This window comes from Macrotis lagotis, chromosome 1, assembly GCF_037893015.1.
Source record: "Macrotis lagotis isolate mMagLag1 chromosome 1, bilby.v1.9.chrom.fasta, whole genome shotgun sequence".
NCBI lineage: Eukaryota > Metazoa > Chordata > Mammalia > Peramelemorphia > Peramelidae > Macrotis > Macrotis lagotis.
This window is the reverse complement of record NC_133658.1, coordinates 62454086-62477622: the sequence shown is the minus strand read 5'-3', so window position 1 is coordinate 62477622 and position 23537 is coordinate 62454086. Positions and strand designations below refer to the sequence as shown.

At 37.1% G+C, this 23537-nt stretch overlaps 1 protein-coding gene across 5 annotated transcripts in view; it reads right to left on the bottom strand.

The window, feature by feature from the left end:
- RANBP10 (RAN binding protein 10) overlaps positions 1-23537 on the bottom strand; it is a 138124-nt gene that overhangs the window by 34472 nt on the left and 80115 nt on the right. For all 5 annotated transcript variants that reach the window (XR_012471718.1, XR_012471719.1, XM_074202231.1 and 2 more), the window contains one exon: positions 16693-16860. Coding sequence is in view for 3 of the 5 variants with exons in the window: in XM_074202231.1 (XP_074058332.1) it covers positions 16693-16860 (168 nt within the window). In the remaining 2 variants the exon portion in view is untranslated. The remainder of the gene's footprint in view (positions 1-16692; positions 16861-23537) is intronic.

Sequence of the window (23537 nt, the reverse complement as noted above, 5' to 3'; positions counted from 1 at the left end):
AGAGAATGAAGAAAGGGAGGAATAGAATTTGGAACTCAAAACTTTAAACAAAAAAAATGTTAAATACTTTTTTTACATGTAATGGGGGAGGACAGGAGAGGAGCGAAGAGAAAAGAAATAATTTTTTAAAAAAAAGTAGTTAATGTTCAAATCCAGTCTCAGACACTTAATAATTACCTAGCTTGTGGCCTTGGGCAAGCCACTTAACCCCATTTGCCTTGCAAAAGCCTAAAAAAAAAAAAAAGTAGTTAAGTGCTCTCCAATCGACCCATCTATCTCCCAACATTCTATCATTTCTGGTTGGAAGAATACTGCCAGAGAAGCCAGAAGCAAGAGGTCCTCTCTTGATATCTGCCAGCAGTATAGCATCTACTATTAAGGATTATTTCTTTTTTTGTTCTTGGATCAATAGTTTTGAAGGGCCTTTGTGTAGTCCTTGCCATTTTTTCAAAAGCTTCAGGTCATTTTCGGCTCCAGGTTTCTAAAGACTCTACTTCATCACCTATTTCTATTATTTCTGGTTTTGTCCCTCTGATCTTTTATGTTTATCCTTTTTAAATGTGAGTTCATCAGAGAGAGCTCCCAGTATACATCAAGTTTTTTGGTTTACTTGGGTTTTTTGGTGTTTAAAAGATGCTTTCTTACTGGGATCAAGTGAATGATTAAGCAGTCAAAACTTCATTTTTTTTTTACCTCTCCCACTCCTCTCCCACTTGAAATTTAGAGTACATAACTTTTTAGTAGTTTGATTCTGAGCTATAACTTAGTTATATGGCTGTAGGTAAATTATTATGTCACTTAATCACTGAGTCTCAGTTTTCTCATCTGTAAAATGGCTTTAAGACAAAGCTACTAATAAGTATTTTAAATATCATAAAGCACTTCTTAAATATCAGCTTCTAATATAATAATTTTTCTTTAAAGACTCCCGGACCATTCTATTTTGCTAACTTGTTCTACCAGGTTGGTCAAATTTAAGTCTGGAGTAGAAGTTCCCCATATTCTTCCCACTAAGGACTGAACATAACTGGTCAAGTCTAGAATCCCAATGGAAGAATGCCTCCAGGAGATGTATCCTATTTCAATTGAATAACTTAATCATTAATGAACCAGTGTATCCAGAGCCTTGGGTTAAGTAAGTTAGGGGAAATACATAAAAAATGTAGTCACTGTCTCAGGGAGCTCATGAATTAATAATAAGTATCATAACAAGCAATCAATTATAAAATAATATGATCTACAAGTGCATGAGAAGCGACAAGCTTTGATGGAGGGAAGGATATGGAAGATTTCTGAGACATGTCATTTGGAATTGCTCCAAGGAAGAAGAAAGAGATCAATCAGCATAAATTTAAAAAAGGGTATTCTAGGTATTAGTAAAGGAGTCAGGAAAACCCAGAGGAATGAGGGGAGGAAGGAAAGGGAACAAGCACTGGTCTAAGAGCTTACAAATTTCTCATTTGTTCGTCACAACAATCTTACAATATTATCCCCATTTTACAGTTGAGGAAAATAAGGCAAACAGAAGTGAAGGGATTTATCCAGGATCACATAGTAACTGAATATCTGTGGTGGAACTTGAATTTGGATTTTCCTGTCTTCAATCCTAAGGTTCTATCTACTGTACCATCTAGCTACAGATGTATGGAAGATGGTAACTAGTACAATTTGGCTAAAGAAATAGTTAAAGATAAAGTTGTAAAGGTGGGGTAAGGATGTAGAAAAGGTAGCAGGCAAAGGTATTCCTTGAAAAGTTTTATATAGGAGAGCCATGATCTTGTCTGTGCTCAGAAAAGATGTCTGACAAGAGTGTGGCAGCTATATATGAACTGAGAGGCTGCGTGTAGTGAACAGAACTAGAACACTGTATACATTAACTGCAACACAGTGTGATGATCAACTATGACAGACCTAGTTCTTTTCTCAGTAGTATAATAATCAAAGAAAATTCTAAAAGACTTATTCTCTGGAAAATGCCATCCACATTCAGAAAAAGAATGATGAAGCCTGAATATAGACCAAAGCATACTATTTTCATTTGTTTTAAATTTTTTTCCTTTCTCACATTTTTTTTCCCTTGTTCTATTTTTCTTTCACTAATATGGAATGATAAGGAATAATATGGAAATAAAATATGTGGAATAATAATATGGAAATATATTAACAGGATTGAATATGTATAATCTATATCAGATTACTCACTGTCATAGGGAAGGGAGAGGGAAGGGAGAGGAAAGGGAGTTAGAAAAATGTGGAACTCAAAATCTTATAGAAAAACAATGTTGGTAAAATACTTGGGAATCTACCTCCCAGGACAAACCCAGAAACTGTAGGAACACAACTGCACAACACTTTTTACTCAAAGTCAGATCTAAACAACTGGAAAAATGTCAATTGCTCATGGTTAGGTCAAAATGACAATTCTACCCAAACTAAATTACTTTATTTAGAACCACACCAATCAAACTACCAAATAACTTTTTTACCAAGCTGGAAAAAATGCTAACAAAACTCATGTAGAGAATTAAAAGGTTAAGAATGTCAAGGGAACTAATGAAAAAAAAAATGTAAAGGAAGGTGGCCTGGTGGTACCAGATCTAAATCTACACTATGAAGTGGCAGTCTTCAAAACTGCCAGGTACTGGTTAAGAAACAAAGGAATGGACCAGTGGATTAGGAGAGGTACAAAAGAAACAGTAATGAATGTCCACAGCAATTTATTGATTTACAAACCAAAAGACATTAGTTTCTGGCCTAATAACTCAGCAAAAATTGTTGGGAAAATTGGAAAATAATATGGCAAAAACTAAGCATAGACCCACAACTCACACCCTACACCAAAATAAGGTCAAAATGGGTACAGGACTTAGACATAAAAGGTGAAACCAAAGACTAGTTAATAGATCAAGAAATTATCTTTCGGATCTATGGAAATGGGAGAAATTCATGACCAAACAAGAAATAGGGTACATTATAAATTGCAAAATGGATGATTTTGACAAGTTTTGCACCAATAAAACCAATGCTGACAAGATTAGAAGGAAAACAGAAAGCTGGGAAACAATTTTCACAGCTGGGGTTCTGATAAAGATCTCATTTCTAAAATACATAGAGATTTGCATCAATTTTGTAAGGTTACAAATCATTCCCCAATTGATAAGTGATCAAAGGATATAAACAGGTAGTTTTCATATGAAGAAATTAAAGCTATATATAATGATATGAAAAAAGATCCCAAATCATTACTGATTAGAAAAATGCACATTAAAACAACTATGAGGTACCATATCTCACACCTATCAGATTGGCCAAGATGACAAAAGGGGAAAATAATCAATGTTGGAAAGGTTAGAGGAGGATTGGGACATTAATGTACTATTATGGAGTTGTGAACTGATCCAACCATTCTAGAGAGCAATATGGAACTATGCCCAAAGAGCAATAAAACTGATTCATACTCTGCCCCAGTAATACCAATAATAGGTCGATGTCCAGAAGAAATCATAAAAAAATGGGAAAAGTTCCACATGTTCCAAAATATTCATAGCAGCTCTCTTTTGCAGTGCCAAAGAATTGGAATTTGAAGGGATGCTCTTTAATTGGGGAATGGCTAAACACATTATGGTATATGAATGCTATGGAGTACTCCTCTTCTGTAAGAAACCATGAATTGTCAGACTCTAGAGAAGCATGGAAAGAACTACAGGATCTGATGCTGAGCCAAGGGAACAGAACCAAGAGAACATTGTACACATTAACAACAACAGTATGAACTGATTAACTTTGATAGATACAGCTCCTCTCAGCTGTTCAGAGATCAAGGATAACCCTGGGAGACCTATTATGGAAAATGCTATCCACTGCCAGAGGAAGAAACAACAAAACAAACAAAAAACCCTATAGAATCTGAAGGAAAATTATGCTCACTTAAAAAAAATTTCTCATAAGTTTTTCCTTTTCTTTTCCCTTAGTCCTAACTTCTCATACAGAAAACAGCTGATATATAAATATGTTAAACCCAAATGTACACATACAATGATCACTAGACTGTTTGCCAGTAAGGAGAGGGGTGTAGGAAGGGAGGGTGGAAGAAAATTATGTAACTTTATAAATATGCATGTGGATGAATGTTGAAAAATTTTATAACATGTAACTGGAAAAAATAAAAAGCTAAAAAAGATAATCAATGTTGAAAACTATCTTTACTTGTAATTCAAAAAAAATTTTTAAAGAAAAGAATATGACAGAATGACGTGATAAAGGAGAGAGTAAAGGCAGGAAGCCTCACAGGAGACTTGTAATAGTTGAGATGAAGGAAATGGGAACAAGAGAGAGTAGGAAGAAAAACCATTCACATATTAATTTTGTGATAAAGTTCAGAGTTGCAAAGCTGGAAGGGACTTAGACATCAGGGTTACCAAATCCCTCACTCTTAGGGTCTCTACTTTCTGATCTCTAAAGTGAGGGACTATCAGACTGATTTTTGTGGGGACTGGGAGGAGGGAAACAAGATTAGGGGGAATAATTGTAAAATTCAATAAAAATAAAAATAAGAAAAATCCAAGGTCTCTCATTGCATCTAGGGTCATTCCCTATGGCCTGATCCATATTTGGCCTCTGTGTTGAAGGAGAAATATTAGAGATACATTTTCCTAGTTTTTTTCTGTAAAGTTAAGGAACTATTATCTGTGCTTGTCAGATATTTGTGGGCCTCTGACTCTGTCACCTCTGTTCAGTTTAATGTTCTTCTCAAATGTAAATTCACCAAGAAAACAGAAAGCAACCTTAATCCCTTCCTCCTATACCCCTCTCCTCCACCTTCATGGTTCTTAGTCTTTCAATGTAGATGCCTGACTCCAGTCATGTCTGGGTAGACCATTTCCTGACCCCCCCCTTTCCTGACTCCCCTTTGCACAGGTGGAGACTCCCTATAAAGTTTTGGCCAACCCCCCTCCTCCATGCTGGATCCATGTGAGTCTAAGCCCAGTCTTGTCTTGTAGTTATTTCCTTCCCTTTTCTTTTTTTCCCTTTCTCAAATGTATTTGCTGTTAGCTTTGGTGAACTTTTTACTAACTTGTGGTGACCTGTGAACTTTTTGTGCAATCTGTGAATTAAACTCTAAGCCTTTCTTAGAGAGTTAATGAGTTCTTCACAAAAACAACCTCTCACTGATCAATCTTTAAGCCCCCTTTCTTCTGAAGCCCATTTTTTCCCAACTTCAATTGACTCAGATGGCTCTGGAGGAAAAAGTAAAGCTGGTCACTTACATAGCCACCCCCCTCATTTAAATTCAACTCACTTGCATGTCATGGCATCACTTTCTTGATGTCAGACAAACAACAAACTGAAGAATGGGCTGCCTCAGGGAAGTAGAGGAGAGCAAGACCACTGCTTGTAGACTATCAGTAGGAGGACATTCCTGTTCAGTTATGAAGTGGCTGGCCTCTGAGGTTCCCTTCCAATTCTGATATTCTGTAATTGAGCTTTAAACTTTAGGATTTCCTAGGACTTGTGGCTTAAAACAGAAACCATTCTGCCTCCTTTGCTCTGCAGAGAGGCACTACCTGGGAAACCCTTAGCTTCAGAGAGACCCTCAGGCTATCTGGGTGGGAAAGCCGCCTCCAAGTCTGGCTGATCTGTGGAACAGTGTGGCAGTGCAAATGTAGCAGAGGAAAGTAAACACAAAACCTGGCCAAACATCCTGACTATTACGGGGTGTAGGGAGGAGTGGAAAGAAGCACTGCTAGATAGACCTCATTTACAAGATGTTTATTAAGGCAAGGAGCAGATCAATCTATCAGCACAAAGGAGGTAAACCAGTCTGACATTGCCATGATGAACAGAACATGGCTTCTAACTGTTCTGGAAATTTCTGATTGTACTTTTGGCCTAAATGTCAGGGAGAAGAACCTTGAAAACAACGAGATAGATGACTGAGAATCTGAAGACCTAGAGATAAACATACCAATGTTGTGCTTGGAAGACATTTCTAAGACTGGGAAATTGAGAATGGGTCAGAGTTCATTCTCCCTAACCTGGTCCTCCTTAAATACGTAAATATTTATTGCATTCATGGTCAACTTTGACACTTAAAAAAAAATGAGACATTTAATTTCACTGTCTAGCAGCAAATTCTTGTCTGTCCTCAGCAAAGACCTGATTCAAGTAGAAACATTCAATTGTTACCATGTCCTTGCCACCTCAGAGTGAGCAGGGATGCTGCATTTATGAGGTCAGGTATCTTCCTACTCACAGACTAGGCCTCACATTAATCTGTTTCTTTTTAAGCAGAGATCCCTGATTAAAGAACTGAGGTGGGGCAAGGGGGGAATGAGGTTGAGACTTTTTTTTCCTTTTTTTTTTTTGCAAGGCAAATGGGGTCAAGTGGCTTGCCCAAGGCCACAAAGCTAGGTAATTATTAAGTGTCTGAGACCGGATTTGAACCCAGGTATTCCTGACTCCAAGGCCGGTGCTTTATCCACTACGCCACCTAGCCGCCCCAGGTTGAGACTTTTCAATGCCATCATTGTTCAGGTTACTGGTTAGCTTTGAGAAAGGTCCTTGAAATGAGCAGATGAAGACAGTTCAACCTTATTCCTTGGCATCTGCAAGAAGCTTCCAATTAGAACAAATGGCTCTGCAGGAAGTCACTCAAGTTAGTATTGCAGAAGTCTAATGTCCATCTCCATAGTAGGAAAAGACCCACAACTAAGTCTTATTGTCCCTTCTCCCTAAGAAAAAGTAAATGACTTTTAATGAGAGAGAATGGTTTGAGAGGTAGTAGCAATGAAACCTTAGGGTGAGGAAGAAGAAGGGGAAAATGGGTTTTAATATGATCACTATACTAAGCTGTCTTCTCAGGAATGCTTTCTCTAGTCTTATCTTTTTTTTAAGTTTAACACCAAATAAAATGAGTATTTTGGTATATATATTACAGAAGAGAAATATACATAAAATGTAGATCTTGCTTTTAAAAAGTAAATAAATAATTTTCTAAGTTGTCCTACTTTGTCTGTTATTCCCTGTGTTCTCTTCTCATCAATAGGGTGGTGGTGGTGGTAGAAAAAGCTGAATCCTAGGCCCACTCTCTTTCCTTCTATTTTAAAACAAAATTCTAATAACAAACATAAAGAGTCAATCAAAACAAAATCTCACAACATTCAAATTCAAAAATGCATGTTTCATTTGACATCTTGAGGTCATCACCTCTCCATTAGAAGGTAGGTAACATGCTTTATCATTAATACTCTAATAGAAGGGATCATCCAGGCATGTAGAACACATTAATTCAAGAAAGAATGTATATGCTTTGCCTATATCCTTTCTATTCTGTGGATTTACTTTTTCATCAGAAAACACTGATATTAATGGTCTTTAATTATACTACAGAAATATTTTTTCCTTATAGTTTATTTTTTATTACATTTATTATTTATTAAATTATTACATTTATTATTTTTTTCCTTATAGTACCTTGTAGTCTCAGCTAAAGGGATGAAACAGCACCTACAAATTTGCTCACCAGTTGTAGTCAGAGGAAGCAACCTGGAGACTTTTTCCTGGAGAGTGAATAAAGTTGAGGTGAAGTGCAAAGCAGGCTCAAAAGTTATTATAAATAAACTAGGGGGTGGCACACTTCAACCAATAGATCTATATCTACCAATAGATCTATATCTATTCAATGAAAAAAAAGCAGTAAGAACAAAAGACTCTTTCTAGTGCAGGGGTATCAAAATTTTTAGTTCAACAAAAATCCATTAAGGGTTTATCTATAAATACAATGCAACCCCCAACAAGAGCACAGCAACAAAGGAAATGCTGGGCCACTAGAATGGGCTCAAAGGACTGCAAGTTGGATATACCTGCTCCAGTATATCCCTGGAAGATGGTAGTTGGAGCTTCTACCCTAACACTCTGTAACATAGACTCTAATTGGCATTTCTCTTTATTAAGTAAAAGTCTGCCTCTTTCTAACTACTGCAATAATCTGCTGGTGGATCTTCTTTCCTTAGGTCTCTCTCCACACTAATTATCTTCCCTTCAGTACAAAATGCAAGTCTGATCCTATTTCCACCCCCCCCCCCTTTTCAGATCAATCCAGACTAAAATGCAAAATCTCGGGTGTTCAAAATCCTTCACAACCTATCCTGCCTACCACTCCTTCCAACCTTACACTTTATTGTCCACGATGTACATTTCAAACCAGTGACAGCTTCCTAGATGTTACATGAAGAAGGTACTACATTACTTGGCTCTTTGGCATTTTAAAATTGTTCAAAATTAGAAAAATATATGATTTTATAAATGGAAATAACATTTAAAAGGATCCATTACCATATACTTTGCTGCTGAATCCCAAAGTCTTTCCACTGGATTTGTAGTTGAAACTAGATAGATAGATAGATAGATAGATAGATAGATAGACAGACAGACAGACACACACACACACACACACACTGTTAAAGTTAATCATTTTTACAGTCCAAGCTACTGGCCAGAGGCTAAACTCTCAAACTGAAACTAAGGTTTCTAAGTTTGGGAATTTCTATCTCTCCTACTGTTAATGGTTCTAACAATTATGGGAAGACTGATGATTAGAATTTGGGAAACCTGGCTAATTATCTCTGTGAGAACCACATAGGTTTCTGGTTATTTGTTAAATATTAAATCAGATTGCCTAATTGATAAATGGCCAAAGGATATGAACAGACAGTTTTCAGATGGAAAAAATTAAAATTATATAATGCTGCAAATCATTGATCATAGAAATGCAAATTAAAACAATTCTAAAGTACTATCTCACACTTATTATATTGGCTAAGATAATAAATAAGGAAAATGATAAATGTTGGAGAGGATGTGGGAAAATTGGGACACTAATGGTTGTGAAATGTTCTAACCATTCTGGAGAGAAATTTGGAACTATGCTCAAATGGCAATAAAACTGTGTATACCCTTTGATCAACAATACCACCAATAGATCTATATCCCAAAGAGATCATAAAAAATGGGAAAAGTCCAACATGAACAAAAATATTTATAGCAGCTCTTTTTGTAGTGGCAAAGAATTAGAAATTGAGGGAAGGCCCATTAATTGGGAAATGACTGAACAAGTTATGGAGTATTAGAAGTTATCTAAGAAATCATGAGTGGTCAGACTTTAGAGAAGCATGGAAAGATTTACATGAATTGGAGTGAAGTGAGCAGAACCAAGAGAACATTGTACACAATAACAACAACATTGTGAGATCAACGCTATGGTAGATGCAACTCCTCTCAGCAGTTCAGTGATCAAGAACAATCCTGAGAGACCTATTATGGAAAATGACATCCACATTCAGAGAACTATGGATTCTGAATACTGAGTCAAGCATATTATGTTCACTTTTTAAAACTTCTTTTATGTTTTCTTTTTTTCTCATGGTTTTTTCCTCCTTAATCCTAATTCTTCTTTCACAACATGACTAATGTGAAAATATGTTAAATACAATTATACATGTACAACTTTTACCAAACTGATCCGCCACCATGGGGAGGAGTGGAGGGAGGGTGATAGAAAAATGTGGAACACGTAAACTTGCAATTGGATGAATGTTGAAAACTACATTTACATGTAATTGGAATCATAAAATAAAATTTATATTAAATCAAATACCAGATAAGATAGTCATCTTCTCTATGCAATGTAAGGATGACAACTCCTTTGATTTGCTAGTCACTAGGAGCTTTAATGATTCCCGTGTTCTTTTTTGTTATTGTTGTTGTTTTGTTTTGTTTAGTTTTTTGTTTTTAGGTTTCTGCAAGGCAATGAGGTTAAGTGGCTGCCCAAGGCCACACAGCTCAGTAATTAGGAAGTGTCTGAGGCCTGATTTGAACTCAGGTCTTCCTGACTTGAGGGCTGGTGCTCTATCCACTGCACCACCTAGCTATTCTTTTAATATATAAATATTCTTTTCTCTTTCTGTTCAGGGTAATCATCTTGGATAGATGGCTGCCATCCTATAAATTTCTAGGTAAATCTTAGAGCATAAAATTTCATGTCTAGCCTATATTTTCTGTCATTTTATTTTAGCTCTAGATTTTTAAGATTTATAACACACATATACATAGATATTTACATATATATTCTATCTCTATATATAAAGACACACATAATTTTGGTCTTCTGCTCTTTGACAGCAAAGACTGTCATGATCTTCTACTTCTATCCAGGGCTTAGATCTAAGGTAGATAGATGCCATAATGGAGTTTGGTGTGGTTGATTTGGAGTCAGGAAGACTCACAAATCTAGCCTTAGACATTTATTTTCTTAAATACATATCCCTAGTCAAATCATTTAACTCTCTCAGTTTCTTCCTCTGAAGAAGGACATAATAATAGCATCTATTTTTTTAAGAGTCAGAGTGAGTCTTCAATTTTTAAAAGTTGTTCTTCTGTATTATTTTTTTAATGTTTTTTCCTATTTTGATTTGATTCTTCTCTCACAATATGATTAATATGGATATATGCTTAAAATAGTTATATATATATAACCTATATTAGATTTTTTCTATTGGGGGAGGGAAGGGAGGGAGAAAAATGAGAAATTCAAAACCTTACCAAAAACAATTGTTGAAAATTATTTTTGCATAGTCTGAAAAAGAAAATATTTTTTAAAGAAAAAGTCATAATGATGATCAAAGTGGATAGTTACATATGTAAAACACTCAGAACCCTTAAAGCTCTAGATAAATATTAGCTATTATTATTATTGCTATCACAGTGCTTTGCCTATAGTAAGTATAATAATACTTTTCATTTATTCATTCAATTTTCTTGAATTTTATAATTTTTAAACATCCTGTAGCTACCTAGTAGAGGGGAAGGGTATTTCCCCCTTTTGTGTTTATCTCCAGTGCCTAAAAAACATCAGGTATGTAATCAACATTTTCTGGTCTTGCCTTTATCTTTATCAAATCTACAAAAGGCAGAACAAGTGATGAACAGTTCTGTCTTCTATCACATGCTTAGTCCCCTATCTCTTTGCTTTGAGCAAAGTCTTATCCCTCAATCATTTTCCCACAATGTGGCTAAAATCCTAAACTCCTATGCTGTCTTTAAGATTCTCTTCTGCTGTCCCTATGCACTGGTCTGGTAATCCTATGGTTTTTTTTAAGTGAGTCCACACTAAGATCTAGTGATCACTCATTGCTTCTCTTTCTAAATGCTCATAAGCAATCTGTTCATAATTACTTGAAAAACTTGAAAGATACTTCCCCTCTTATTTTCTTCACTGAAATAATTTCTGACCATATGACCATTTGGACTTGGGTGCCTCTTGAATTCCTTTCACTTGAAGAGTTTCTGCCCTAACAATTATTTCTCCCACTTCTGGCTTTATGACTAACATTCTATGAAACTCTCTATATTCTGGTCAACCCTTCCTTTAGGCAGATAAAGGAGTGGACACTTTCTAGCCAGACATTTTGTATTGGCTAGAACCAGGCAGGGGATGTGGGAGACCTTCTCAGTACATTGAAAAAATGACCAAACTGAGATGAGTGCAGTGGCAGCAATCAGAATCCAGGATAAAAGAGTTTGTCCCTTCAGAGAGGCCTTTGTCTTCAGAAACCTGGGTGTCACTAAAGACTTTGACCTTGACAAGAAGAGTAACAATCCGGGCGACAAGAAGAGTAACAATCCGGGCAGCAAGAAGAGAACAACTTCCCAACTCTTGGTTTGCTCACCAATAATCTTTGATACTTCCCTTGGAAAGTAGAAAAGAAAAGGAACATCAGGAATTACCTGGCTCAAAGAAGAAAGCTAGAATTCGGGGATATTTCTAAAGGCAGATACCCTCTGGTAAGGATACTGGTCTGCACAGCTGAAGGCCAATCAAGTTTTTCTTAGACTGAAAGATAAGCAGCAATGTAGTGGAAACACTTAAGTTTGTAGTCAGAAATCCGAGGCTTAGATCCTTGCTCTGCTACTTACTGCCTTGGGCAAATAAATTATTCCCTTTGGGAGATTAGACTAGATAACGTTTAAGGATTTTTTTCAACTCAAAATATAAGATCATGTCAGACAAAGTTTCTAGTCAATGACATGAAGAGAACAAAAAGAAGTAAGATTACCTGCTGGCCAAAGAATGTTATCACCCCATTTTCTTGGTAACTGTCCAAAATGCACAAAAAAATTTAACAGGAGAGATAAAGGTCCAGGTGAATTCTGCAGAGACTGAACCTAAAAGAAAACTTTTGAAGTGGCCTCATTTAAGAATAAAGTTTCATGGGGGCGGCTAGGTGGTGCAGTGAATAGAGCACCAGCCTTGGAGTCAGGAGTACCTGGGTTCAAATCCAACCTTAGACACTTAATAATTACCTAGCTGTGTGGCCTTGGGCAAGACACTTAATCCCATTGCCTTGAAAAATCTAAAAAAGAAAAATAATAATGAAAAAAAGAATAAAGTTTCTCCCTTGAAAATAATAAAGGGAAATATCTTAACTGTTTTCTGGGAAAGCCTCAAGCAAGCTTCTGAATAGATTCAAGTGATGAAGTCAAGAAGATAAGATGGTGGGGTCCTGTGAAATTTCTTGTACTCAAGTTCCTAGGGCAAATACTGCCCTGTTTCTTTTGTCATAAGAAATGGATACCCTCTATCTGGGATATAGGACTTTTCTAATAGCCCAATGTCTGACACCAGGTAGGAAAAGTATTGGATTTGAATTTTGATTTTGCCACTTAGGTAAGCTATTTAACATCTCAATTTCACTTTCCTTCTAACTAAAATGAAGCTGTTAGACTAGCTATGATCAAGGGGCCTTCAAGTGCTGTGTCCTATGACCAGATTGTGCTAAAGCCCCAGGATTCAGACCACCCCTGGCACCCAAGAGTCAGGACCATAAGATACTCTAGGCCTTTGGAGATACTAATATCTACATACAGGAACTTCACTCAAAACATAACCCTGGAAAATTCAAATGCTTCCTGGATACTAGATCACACAGATCTTAGAAGAAAATGTCTATATCTGTATCTGGGGTTCAGAAGGGAACTCAATGTATTCCCGGTAAAAACAAACAAACAAAAAAACCAACACACACACACACACACACACACACACACACAAAACAGCTCATGTGAACTCTATGAAGTGAGGAATTGAGCAGGCATCCTTTGGGAATGGATTATTGAGAAGGTCCTGACTCCATATTTATCTAAAAGGTATTACATAATGGAATTCTCAGCTCAACAGCCCTACTTCTCCACTGCAGATGATGCTGAAATACTTCCCAACTGTGTGTAGAGGTAACAAAATAGGGTTTCTGCCCTAGTCCTGCTAAGCAGCTCTTTGTTTAGCTCTTAAGACTACCATGAATGCCCCTTCATGCTCCATACCCTAAATAAAAAGGATTACCCTCCTCTCAAGCAGCACAGGTTGACAACCACAGCTTCTAGTCTTTACAAGGCAGCCTCAGAGACAAGGCTCTTCCCATCAGGGCAGTTTGACATGACAAGGTTACTGCCTCTAAAGGGCTCTGCCATGGTGAGTTCATTTCTCCCCATGCCTGGTAACCCTCTTGATTTCCTTTCTCATTTGCAAAGAAGATAAGTCCTTCTGAGAATAAAAAGTCTACAGCATTCATAAGAATTCAGATAATTTTCTAGTTAAGGCTCCAGCATCTTCTCTCTTTCCCCAGAGACTCATAAGATGGAAAAGAGTATGTCTCAAACTTTAGGTAGCCAGGAGTCATTCACAACCCTTGACTGAACTATGCTGAAAACTGGCACTTGGATGCCATTTCATGGGGGACATTGCTCTTGTCTAATGATCCAGGAAGCAGTTTAAAGAACTGCTTTAAGTTCTTTCCTCCCCACATCTCTCTGATCACCATTTTCTCATACCTCTAAAACCGAGAAGTTCTCCTTCAGGTAAGAGAAGTCTAGTTAGGTATGAATAGATAGGTAGTCTTTTTCCAAAGGCAATCTTAATCTCAATCTCTCTGTCTTTTTAAAATTATTTATTTTTCCTACTACATGCAAAGAGTTTTCCACAATCATTTTTTGGTAAGGTTGAGTTTCACATTTTTTTCTCTCTCTCCCTTCCCTCCCCCTCCCACTGACAGAGAGCAATCTAATATAGGTTAAACACGTATAATTATGTTCAGCATATTTCCATATTAATCATGTTGTGAAAAAAAGAATCAAAAAAAGGGAAAAAACCATGAGAGGGAAAAAACATAAAACATAAAAACAAATTTTAAAAACTGAAAATAGTAAGCTTTAGTTTTCATTCAGCCTCCATTGTTCCTTCTCTGGATGTGGATTGTATTTTCCATCTTGAGTGCTTCCCTTTGATTACTGTACTGTTGAGAAGGGCAAATCCATCATAGTTGATCATTATCCAATGTTGCTGTTAATGTGTACAATGTTCCTCTGGTTTTGCCCACTTCACTCAGCATCAGTTCATGCTAGTCTTTCTGGGCTTTTCTTAAGCTCTGTCCCTCCTAATTTCTTTTAGAACAATATAGTACTCCATCACATTCATATACAATTTGTTCAACCATTCCCAACTGATGGGCATCCCATCAATTTGTAATTCTTTGCCATTACAAAAAAGAGTTGCTATAAATATTTTTGGATGTGTGGATTTTTTTTACCCTTTCTTGTGATCTCTTTGGGATAAAGAACTAGGAGTAGTATTGCTGGATCAAAGGATATGCAGTTTTATTACCCTTTGGGTGTAGTTCCAAATTGCTCTACATAAAGGTCAGATCAGTTCACAACTCAACCAACATTGCCCTATTGTCTCAGTTTTCCCACATTCCTTCCAACATTAATCATTTTCCTTTTTTGTCACATTGGCCATAGGTATAGGTATGAGGGTGGTATTCTCAGAGTTAATGTAATTTGCATTTCTCTAATCAATGATGATTTGGAGCATTTTTTAGATGACAATATTTATTTGTCCTATTTATTTTAATTTCTTCATCTGAGAACTAACTGCTTGCTCAGATCTTTCCAAAGGCATTCTCCCATGCTATGTTCCCTTTATTTTTTCAAATTCCCACATCCCAGACACCTAGCAGGGAGGAGGGTTGACAAAAGGATACAAAGTGCTCTTGTCCTCACAGAGACCAGCATACTCTTTGAATAGAACTGAGCTTCTGATCAGAAAGGAGGGAACTGATCCCTATATAACAAACTTTGTGATCTCCCACTAAGGCAGAGAAGCAGTCCCTATGAAGTAAAGTGGTCTTTCCATTACCAAAGTGTTCCAAGAGACCAATCTGATTATTGTGAAGCTATAATGTTAATATATGTTATATATATTATAACATATATGTTATATATATATATATATATATATACTTTACAAGGCAGCCTTTACAAGGAATATATATATATATAAAACATATAATATATCCTTATATATGTTAAAGATGTGATATACAAAGTTTATCTGATAAAAACCTAATTTCTCAAATATATAGGGAAATGAGTCAAATTTATAAAAAAAGCCATTTCCTAATCTATAGTTAAAGGATATGAAATAGGCAGTTTTCAGAAGAAGAAATCAAAGCTATTAATAGTTATGAGAAAAAATGCTCGAAATCACTAGTGATTAGAGAAATGCAAATTAAAACTATGAACTTCATGCTCATAGCTATTAGATTGGTTAATGTAACAAAAAGAAAGTGATAAATGCTGGAAGGGCAATGGAAAAACAGGTGGCACAGTGGATAGGGCACCAGCCCTGGAGTCAGGAGGACCTGAGTTCAAATTCAGCCTCAGACACTTAATAATTATCTAGTTGTGTGGCCTTGGGCAAGCCACTTAACCCAATTGCCTTGCAAAAACCCAAATAAATAAATAAATAAATAAATAAATAATGCACTGTTTGTGGAGTTGTAAACTGGAAAATTCTAGAAAATAATTTGGAATGGTGCTCAAAAGGCTATAAAAGTAGGTGTACTCATTGACCCAACAATACCACTAATAGTTCTGAATCCCAAAGAAATTTAAATTAAAAAAAAAAGGAAAAAGACCCACATGTACAAAAATATTTACAATATCATTTATACCATTTTTGTGATGGCAAAGAATTGAAAACTGAGGGGATGCCTAACATTGGGGAATGGCTTTCAGCTTTGACATATGACTGTGCTATAAGAAATAGCAAGCAGAATGGTTTCAGAAAAAACCTGGGAATTCTACTATGAACTAATATGAAGTGAAATGAGCAAAACCAGAAGAAAATTATAACAGCAATATTGCAACAATGATCACTAGTGAAAGACATAGTTGTTTGGCTCAAAATGATATATCAATATCAAAATTATATCAATATGATCTATGATAATTCCAAAGGGCTCATGATTAAAAAAATGCTATCACCTCCAGAGAGAGAGAAGTGATGAACTTAGAATGCAGAAGAAGTATATTTTTTTAAACTTTATTTTTCTTGGGGTTTTTTTTGGTGGGGACTGGGGGAAATAACATGTCTAATATGAAAATATATTTTTCATGACTTCAAATAGAAAATGGATAAGAGGATGGAGGAAGAGAATTTAGAAAAATGGATTTTATAAACACAGATGTGGTACCTAACACATTATTACACATACTATCCCACCAAGAAGGTGGAATGTGATATCTCACAGTCTGAGGTCAGAAACCTCTGCTTTTACCCAACAATCCTAATTCACTTACCTAAGCTGTGTCCATTTTTTGTGTAGAAGCAAGTGTTGTTAATTAGGTTGACGCAGCAGCCAATCACATCTCCCGTAGTAAAGGTGGGGCCATAAGGTTGCCCAGTTCCGGAAGAACAGAATGAATGTCCATCATCACCATGATAACCATATGAATGTTTGTCCCAACCTAAAGGAAGAAAGAATATGAATTGAGTAAAGGGAACAAGAAAGATGGAGTGAAGTATAAGAAGCATTGGAAGAAAGATATAAAGAAATAACTATCTGAGAAAGCAATTCAAATGCTTAAAGCTAACACACAGGGAGCTTAGACTTCCTTCTCTTTATAAATCTTCTATTCTGTGTGTCTCCACAGGACTCCAGGATTCACTTCATTATCTCAAAAGATACACACTCACAAATAGTTAAGGAACAACACAAGGCAATGTGTGATTAAATGGCATAATGAGTGACATCAGAATTTATGGAAATGGAAAAGAACAGATATGGTGCTAGAGCTCAATCTTGAAGTATAAGGAAAAGGAAAGAAGGGAAATGTAGATCAAGGAAACAATATGAACAAAGAAATAGGTATAGAAGTAAGAATGGGGATAAAGACTAGATCAGTCAGATTACAGTAAAAGAGATGTCTGGATTTAAAAAAAAACAAAAAATAAATAACAAACAATATCAAATGTCAGAGACATCTCTATTCCAGGTCTTGAATGATATAGGCAAAGGAGTTAGGGCTTTGATTTATCAGTATTAAGGTAGAAACAGGGCTGTAAGACTTACAATGAATTCTACAGATTAGATAGTATTACTTCATTTTAAAGATAAGGAATCTGAGGTTCACAGAAGTTTCTTGACTTTTCTAATATATCAAAGATGACATTGTCTGTGGGTGACTATGGTGGGATTTCAGTTTCTGACTCTCAATACTGTGTTCTTTCTACTATATCATAGCTCTCCCACAGCACCCATTCAAATGATGCTCTCATAGTTATCATCAACTGATGATTGAGATGATCTGCTCATGGCAGGACAACTTCATTGGCAAGAAGTATCACTTGAATGCATGTCAAGCATGATGCTAGATTCTAGGAAAAGAGAGAAATTAAAAGTCTCTGCTCCATATCTGGTTGGGAGACAGAGCTGGCTATCTCAAAAAAAAAAAGACTGAAGATATTAAGTGCAAAATGAAAGACACATAAATGTTGTGAAAAAGACTGACTACAGATTGAACTAACTAGGACAGAGGTAGAAATGGACTGGTTCTTGAAGAATAAGTAGGAAATACGCAAAGAGGGAAGCTAAGTAGTGCAGTGGATAGAGCACCAGGTCTGGAGTCAGGAAGATGAGTCTTCCTGAGTTCAAATATGGCTTCAGATAACACTAAGACACCAACTATGTGATCCTGGGCAAAAATCAATTAATCCTGTTTACCTCAGTTTCCTCATCTGTAAAATGAGCTGGAGAAGGAAATGGCAAACCACTCCAGTATCTCTGAAAACCCCAAATGGGATCACAAAGAGTTGGGAACAACTGAGACAACTGAATAACCAAAAAACAACAAATAAGCAAAGATAGGTGAGGGGCAGGGAAGGGAAGGAACAGAAATGGAAATTTGAATGGCAGAGTTTGAGAAGAGTGAAGAGATTAATTTGGCTACAGTTGAGTTTCTTAGGGAGACACAGAATATATGGTTAGGACTAGATAGAGAACCTTGAACATCATGGTTTTGTTCCATGAGCAATGTAAACCATTTCTGTCAGTGATTTGAGGCAAGGGGTGTTGAGTAATCTGTGACAAAGTAATGTTTTTGGCTAATTCCTCAGGATAGGCTCAGGGACAGATTTTTGTATCTATCTTTTGAGAATAAGATTAGCTAAATTGGAAGAAGCTCATTCCCAGTTTAACATGAGATGATTCATTTTTCTGGCCATAGCAACTCTTGAAAACAAACGTTCTACCAAGTCACAATGGGCATGTGAAGAAAAAGTAATACCTACACTAATGAAATCACAGATACTTGAAGAATTCAGGATATAAAAACAAAACAAAGCAGGAGAGGGAGGCTATATACACACTCTCTCTCTCTCACCTATTCAATGACTCCTGGTTTCTATAAATAGTCAGTGATGAAGCACCTCTCTGTACTGCTGGGCTGGAAGTTCAGGCAGGAAGAACTCTAAGATGGCTCTCCTACCAAACTCTACTCAAGAGACCCTTTCTCCAAACTGACCATGTACAATATTAAACAACTGAAGAAGTACCAAATTGGGATTAAAGGGCACAGGTTTAAATCCTAACTTTGTCACACACTAAGTAACCCTGCACAAGTCACTTTGCCTACATAGGCCATAGTTTTCTCATCTGTAAAATGAAAGTGTTAGAACTAGACTAGCTCTGAGGTTCCATTTATCTTTTAAAATTTTTTATTTATTTAAGGCAGTGGGGTGAAGTAACTTGCCCAAGGTCATTCAGCTAGGCAATTAAGTAGTATCTGAGGCCACATTTGAACTCAGGTCCTCCTGACTCCAGGGCCAGTGCTCTGTCCACTGTGCTGCCCTGAGGTTCTATTAAATTCTAAATCAAGGATATTGTATAGGAGCTGTCAACAGAGAAAACTTTTATTCCATCTAAAGCAGTGCCTTGCTTCTATGTCTCATGCCATCTATTGAAATTAGGGTCCAATCCAAAGGAGGAAAAAATACATAAGGCACACTGCTCCCAAATATAATTCAAGTATTACTAATTAGGGGAAGAATAGGATACTAGATGCCAAATAAGGCAAATAATTACATATAATATAAAGTACAAAATGAAGTTATGTTTTTTGAATTTCACAGAGAATCTTTACCATTTGTTTATGGTTCAATGAATGGCCTTTACCAGATCATGGCTTTTTATGAAAACAGAAGTTTTAGTTATCTAGTATTCCCTGTGTGGCCTCTGTAAAGTCATTTTCTAATAATTTGTACTGGTATGGGGTAAAATAAGCCAAACTAAGAAAATAATTTACACAATGATCTCAAAAATTGTAAAAGAAAACAACACCTGAAGGCATATGCATACTGAAGGAAGGGGAAATATTCCTTCCTCTCTCTAGAAGGTAGAGTGCTGGACTCCAGGTGTGGCAGGAGGCCTGCCCTGTCAGCTGTGGCCATGGGGCTGGTTTGTTTTGCTTAGCTATACTTTTTTGTAACAAAGGGAGACTTGTAGGAGAGGCTCAATGTGGGGAGAGTAAAACGTTGTCAGTCAGACAAGAATTTAAGAGTCAATTATGTGCCAAGCACTGAGGATACAAAAGAAAAGCTCTCAAGAAGCTCATAGTCTGATGGAGAATTCAGGTTGATGAGTACTTAAATCAATTCTAGCATTGGAGAGACAAAGACAACAACAAAAAAGCTCCCTTTCTTTAGAAACTTCTTATCAAGAGACCAAAATTACATATTCAGATACAGAATAAACACAAAATAGAACTCATTTTAGAAGAAGAGGACAGTGGTGGTGTTGGGAAAAACTGTGTAAAAGAGTTTTTTAAGCTAAGTCTTGAAGGCAGAGGTGTGGGAGGACCAATGCAAAAGCACAGGATCAGGAAAGGAACAACAGATGCCAGTTTGCCTAAACTTTTCAGGGCAGGAGGGGGAAGAATGTATAATGAGACTAGAAAGGCAGAGTGGTGCCAAAATCTGAAGGGCCAAACTGAATTTCTATTTTATCCTCAAAGCAGTAGAGAGCTACTGGAGTTTACTGAGTCAAGATATAACACTGTGGAGAGTATGGGGACAGGGAACCCAATTATGTAGCTACTATGAAGTCCGGAAGAGACGTGAGGAAGGCCTGAACTAAGGAGGTGTCTACATGAGCCGTGAGTGGTCAAAAGGGCGTAGCCCAGTTGTAGAAAGGTAGCAAAGGTAGCAAGGCTGTTAGCCAAGTCTGCAAATGATGCTAATGGGAAGACGGCAGCAGGGAAGGGTGGAAAAGAGGTGGGTCTGAGAAGAGGCATGTGCTGAGTCCTGGGGACATAGAGAAAGGAGGAGAGGCCTCCCACACTTGTGTCCAAGGGGCTAACTGACCAGGTCAGGATCCCAGGTACATGTGCTAAAAGAATTATTAAAATGATAAAAATGAAGAACACAAAGAAATATTTAATACTCAATGCAAGATGATTCAAAGCAAGGTCAACCAAATGACGAAAGTATACATACAGCCTTCAACCCTCTTTTTAAAACTACAGCAACCAAAACCACAAATCTTTATAAGTACACAGAAAGATTGTAAGAGAACATAGAGAGGAAACACTCTTACTATGCTAATGTTGTAAGAATATGCATTATTTCAATATGTAAGGTGTCTAGGGATACAGAGATAAAAATTTAACAGTCCCAGCTCTCAGGATGCTATCCTTCTACTAGGGCAGAAGTAGTAGTAAGTACACTGTGTAACCTTAAGTGGAATAATGAGAACAATAGCTGATAATGAAGAAGTGCAAGTGTTTTAAATACATAATCAAATCTGAGCCTCAACCTGCCTCTTGGTACTACAATCCCTCTTTTAAAGATAAAGTAACTGAGGCTCAGACAGCCTAAATGCTTCATCTTTGTTCATATGACTAAATGGCAGAAACAAGGACACTAGGTAGTGTGATGGATAGAGCACTGGCTGTGGAGTCAGGAGGTTAAGAATTCAAATCCAGCTTCAGACACTTGACACTTAACCAGCTGTGTGACCTTGGCCAAGTCATTTAACCCTGACTACCTCACATCCGAGGTCATCTCCAGCTGCCCTGATTCATATCTGGTCATTGGACCCAGATGAAGGGAGGAGAAAGTGAGGTGGTGACTGTGCACAACACCCCCCCCCACACTCAAATCCAATTCATGTGCTTGTCATGGCATCACCTACCTGATGACATGGTCTTCTTCAAGAACGGAGGACAAACATTATTAATGGAAGAAGCAAGTTCTGAAGCCAGGCCTTCCTGTCTCCCAAGTACAGCACTGTGTACATGTGTGATACCATGCTGCCATTCCTAGAGGCAGAGCGACATTCACCCAAACATGAGTTGGTACTAGGGGACAGGCTGTTGAGGTTTCTTCTATATTCCATTTTTCTTCTTTAAAACATCTTTTGACATGTTTTTATTTGATATAATTTGTTAACATTCATTTCCCTACCTTCTCCACTGTCTACAAAGTCATGCTTTGTAACAAAGAGTAAAAAGGGAGGGGAAGTGTTTCAGCAAACTAAACAGCTCACCACTGAGTCTGGTGTATATGCAATGTTCCAAGGGAATAAAGTGCATTTTCTCATGTTCTCTGGGGTAATCTTAGACACTATCATTATAAACCATTCAGTTTCATTTTTTCCCATTTTACTCATTTTTAGAATTCAAAGTTGTAATAGTTTAAATTTAAGGATTTTATTGTTATTAACTCCATAGTTGATTTGTTTGCAGTTGTTTGTTGAATATTAAGTTTATAATTATAAAAATAGTGAAGATTGAGTAAGACAGGTGTATACTACCCTCCCTGATTGTAATTTGGAGGCCAACAATTTTTTCTCTGCATTTATGAAATGGTGACTGACAGGTGAACAGTATCCTCATGATGAAAACCCTACACCAGTCAGGATAGAAGAAAAAAGGTCAGGGTTTTGCCAAAGGATATTAAAAGGCTACCAGACAAGGTCTGGTCTAGACCTCAATGAGAAGATAGCAGGACAAACTGGAATCCTGAATAAAGTTAACTCTCTTGTCAGCTAATATCACTGCTGAGCTGGGTGTTAGAGGCCCTGGAGGCTTTAGGAGCCAAGTTCCAGGGTTTGGTCTTCCCTAAACACTCTCAGCACATTACAGGAGACAATGAAGCTCTCCAAAAGAAGGCCCTACTCCCCCACACCTCCTCAACCTTTGTTCTAGCTCACTTCATTTGGGAAAAGTGCCTGGCTGCCTGGAAGAGAAGGAGGCACTTTTCTCTAAGAAATAGCTGGGGGAATTCTACAGTGGATCCCATAACCCACATCCCAAAGCACTAGACAGTGCTTTGACTCAGCAGAGTCAAAAGTACAAACATTGCCTCAATGTAAAGCTCTGGGGTCTGAATTCTGAGTAAGGAATTACACAGCCCTAGGAAACGTCTCTGGGACAGGCTGTTCTGGTTAGTAAACAGCCTCTGCCAGGCACACGTACTGAAGTAGGGAGGGACCAGGAACTGGAGGAAGGAGCACATGACACTATGAACCAGGGTTAGGGGGAACAGGGTGAGGCTCAAGTCCCAGGGATAAGAGAAAAAGAAATACTGTAGAGTCCCATAAACTGAGACCACAAGGACAACTGAAATCAAACAATTCCTTACTTTTCCCTGGAATCATCCCACAAGATACTGGCATAAAGACAGGTAGGGAAGGCATGGTTAGGCAGTAATTCATCTGTAAAAGATCTGAGGATTATAGTGGACTATGAGTTCAATGTGAAATGGTAACCAAAAAAGCAAAAGAGCACGGGCTGCACTGAGATGTAGCCAAATATGGAACTATGCCCAAAAAGCAGTAAAACTGATCATATCATTTGACCCAGAAATGCCAATACTAAGCCTATAACCAGAAAAAAATCATAAAAAATGAGAAGAGTCCCAATGTTCCAAAAATATTCATAGCAGCTCTTTTTGTAGCGGCGAAGAATTGGAAATTGAGTGGATGCCCATCAATTGGGGAATGGTTAAACAAGTATATGGTATATAGTATACGAATGCTATGGAATACTATTGTTCTATGAGAAACCATAAAGGTTCAAACTCTAGAGAAGAATGGAAAGAAATACAGGATCTGATTCTGAGTGAAGGGAGCAGAACCAAAAGATTG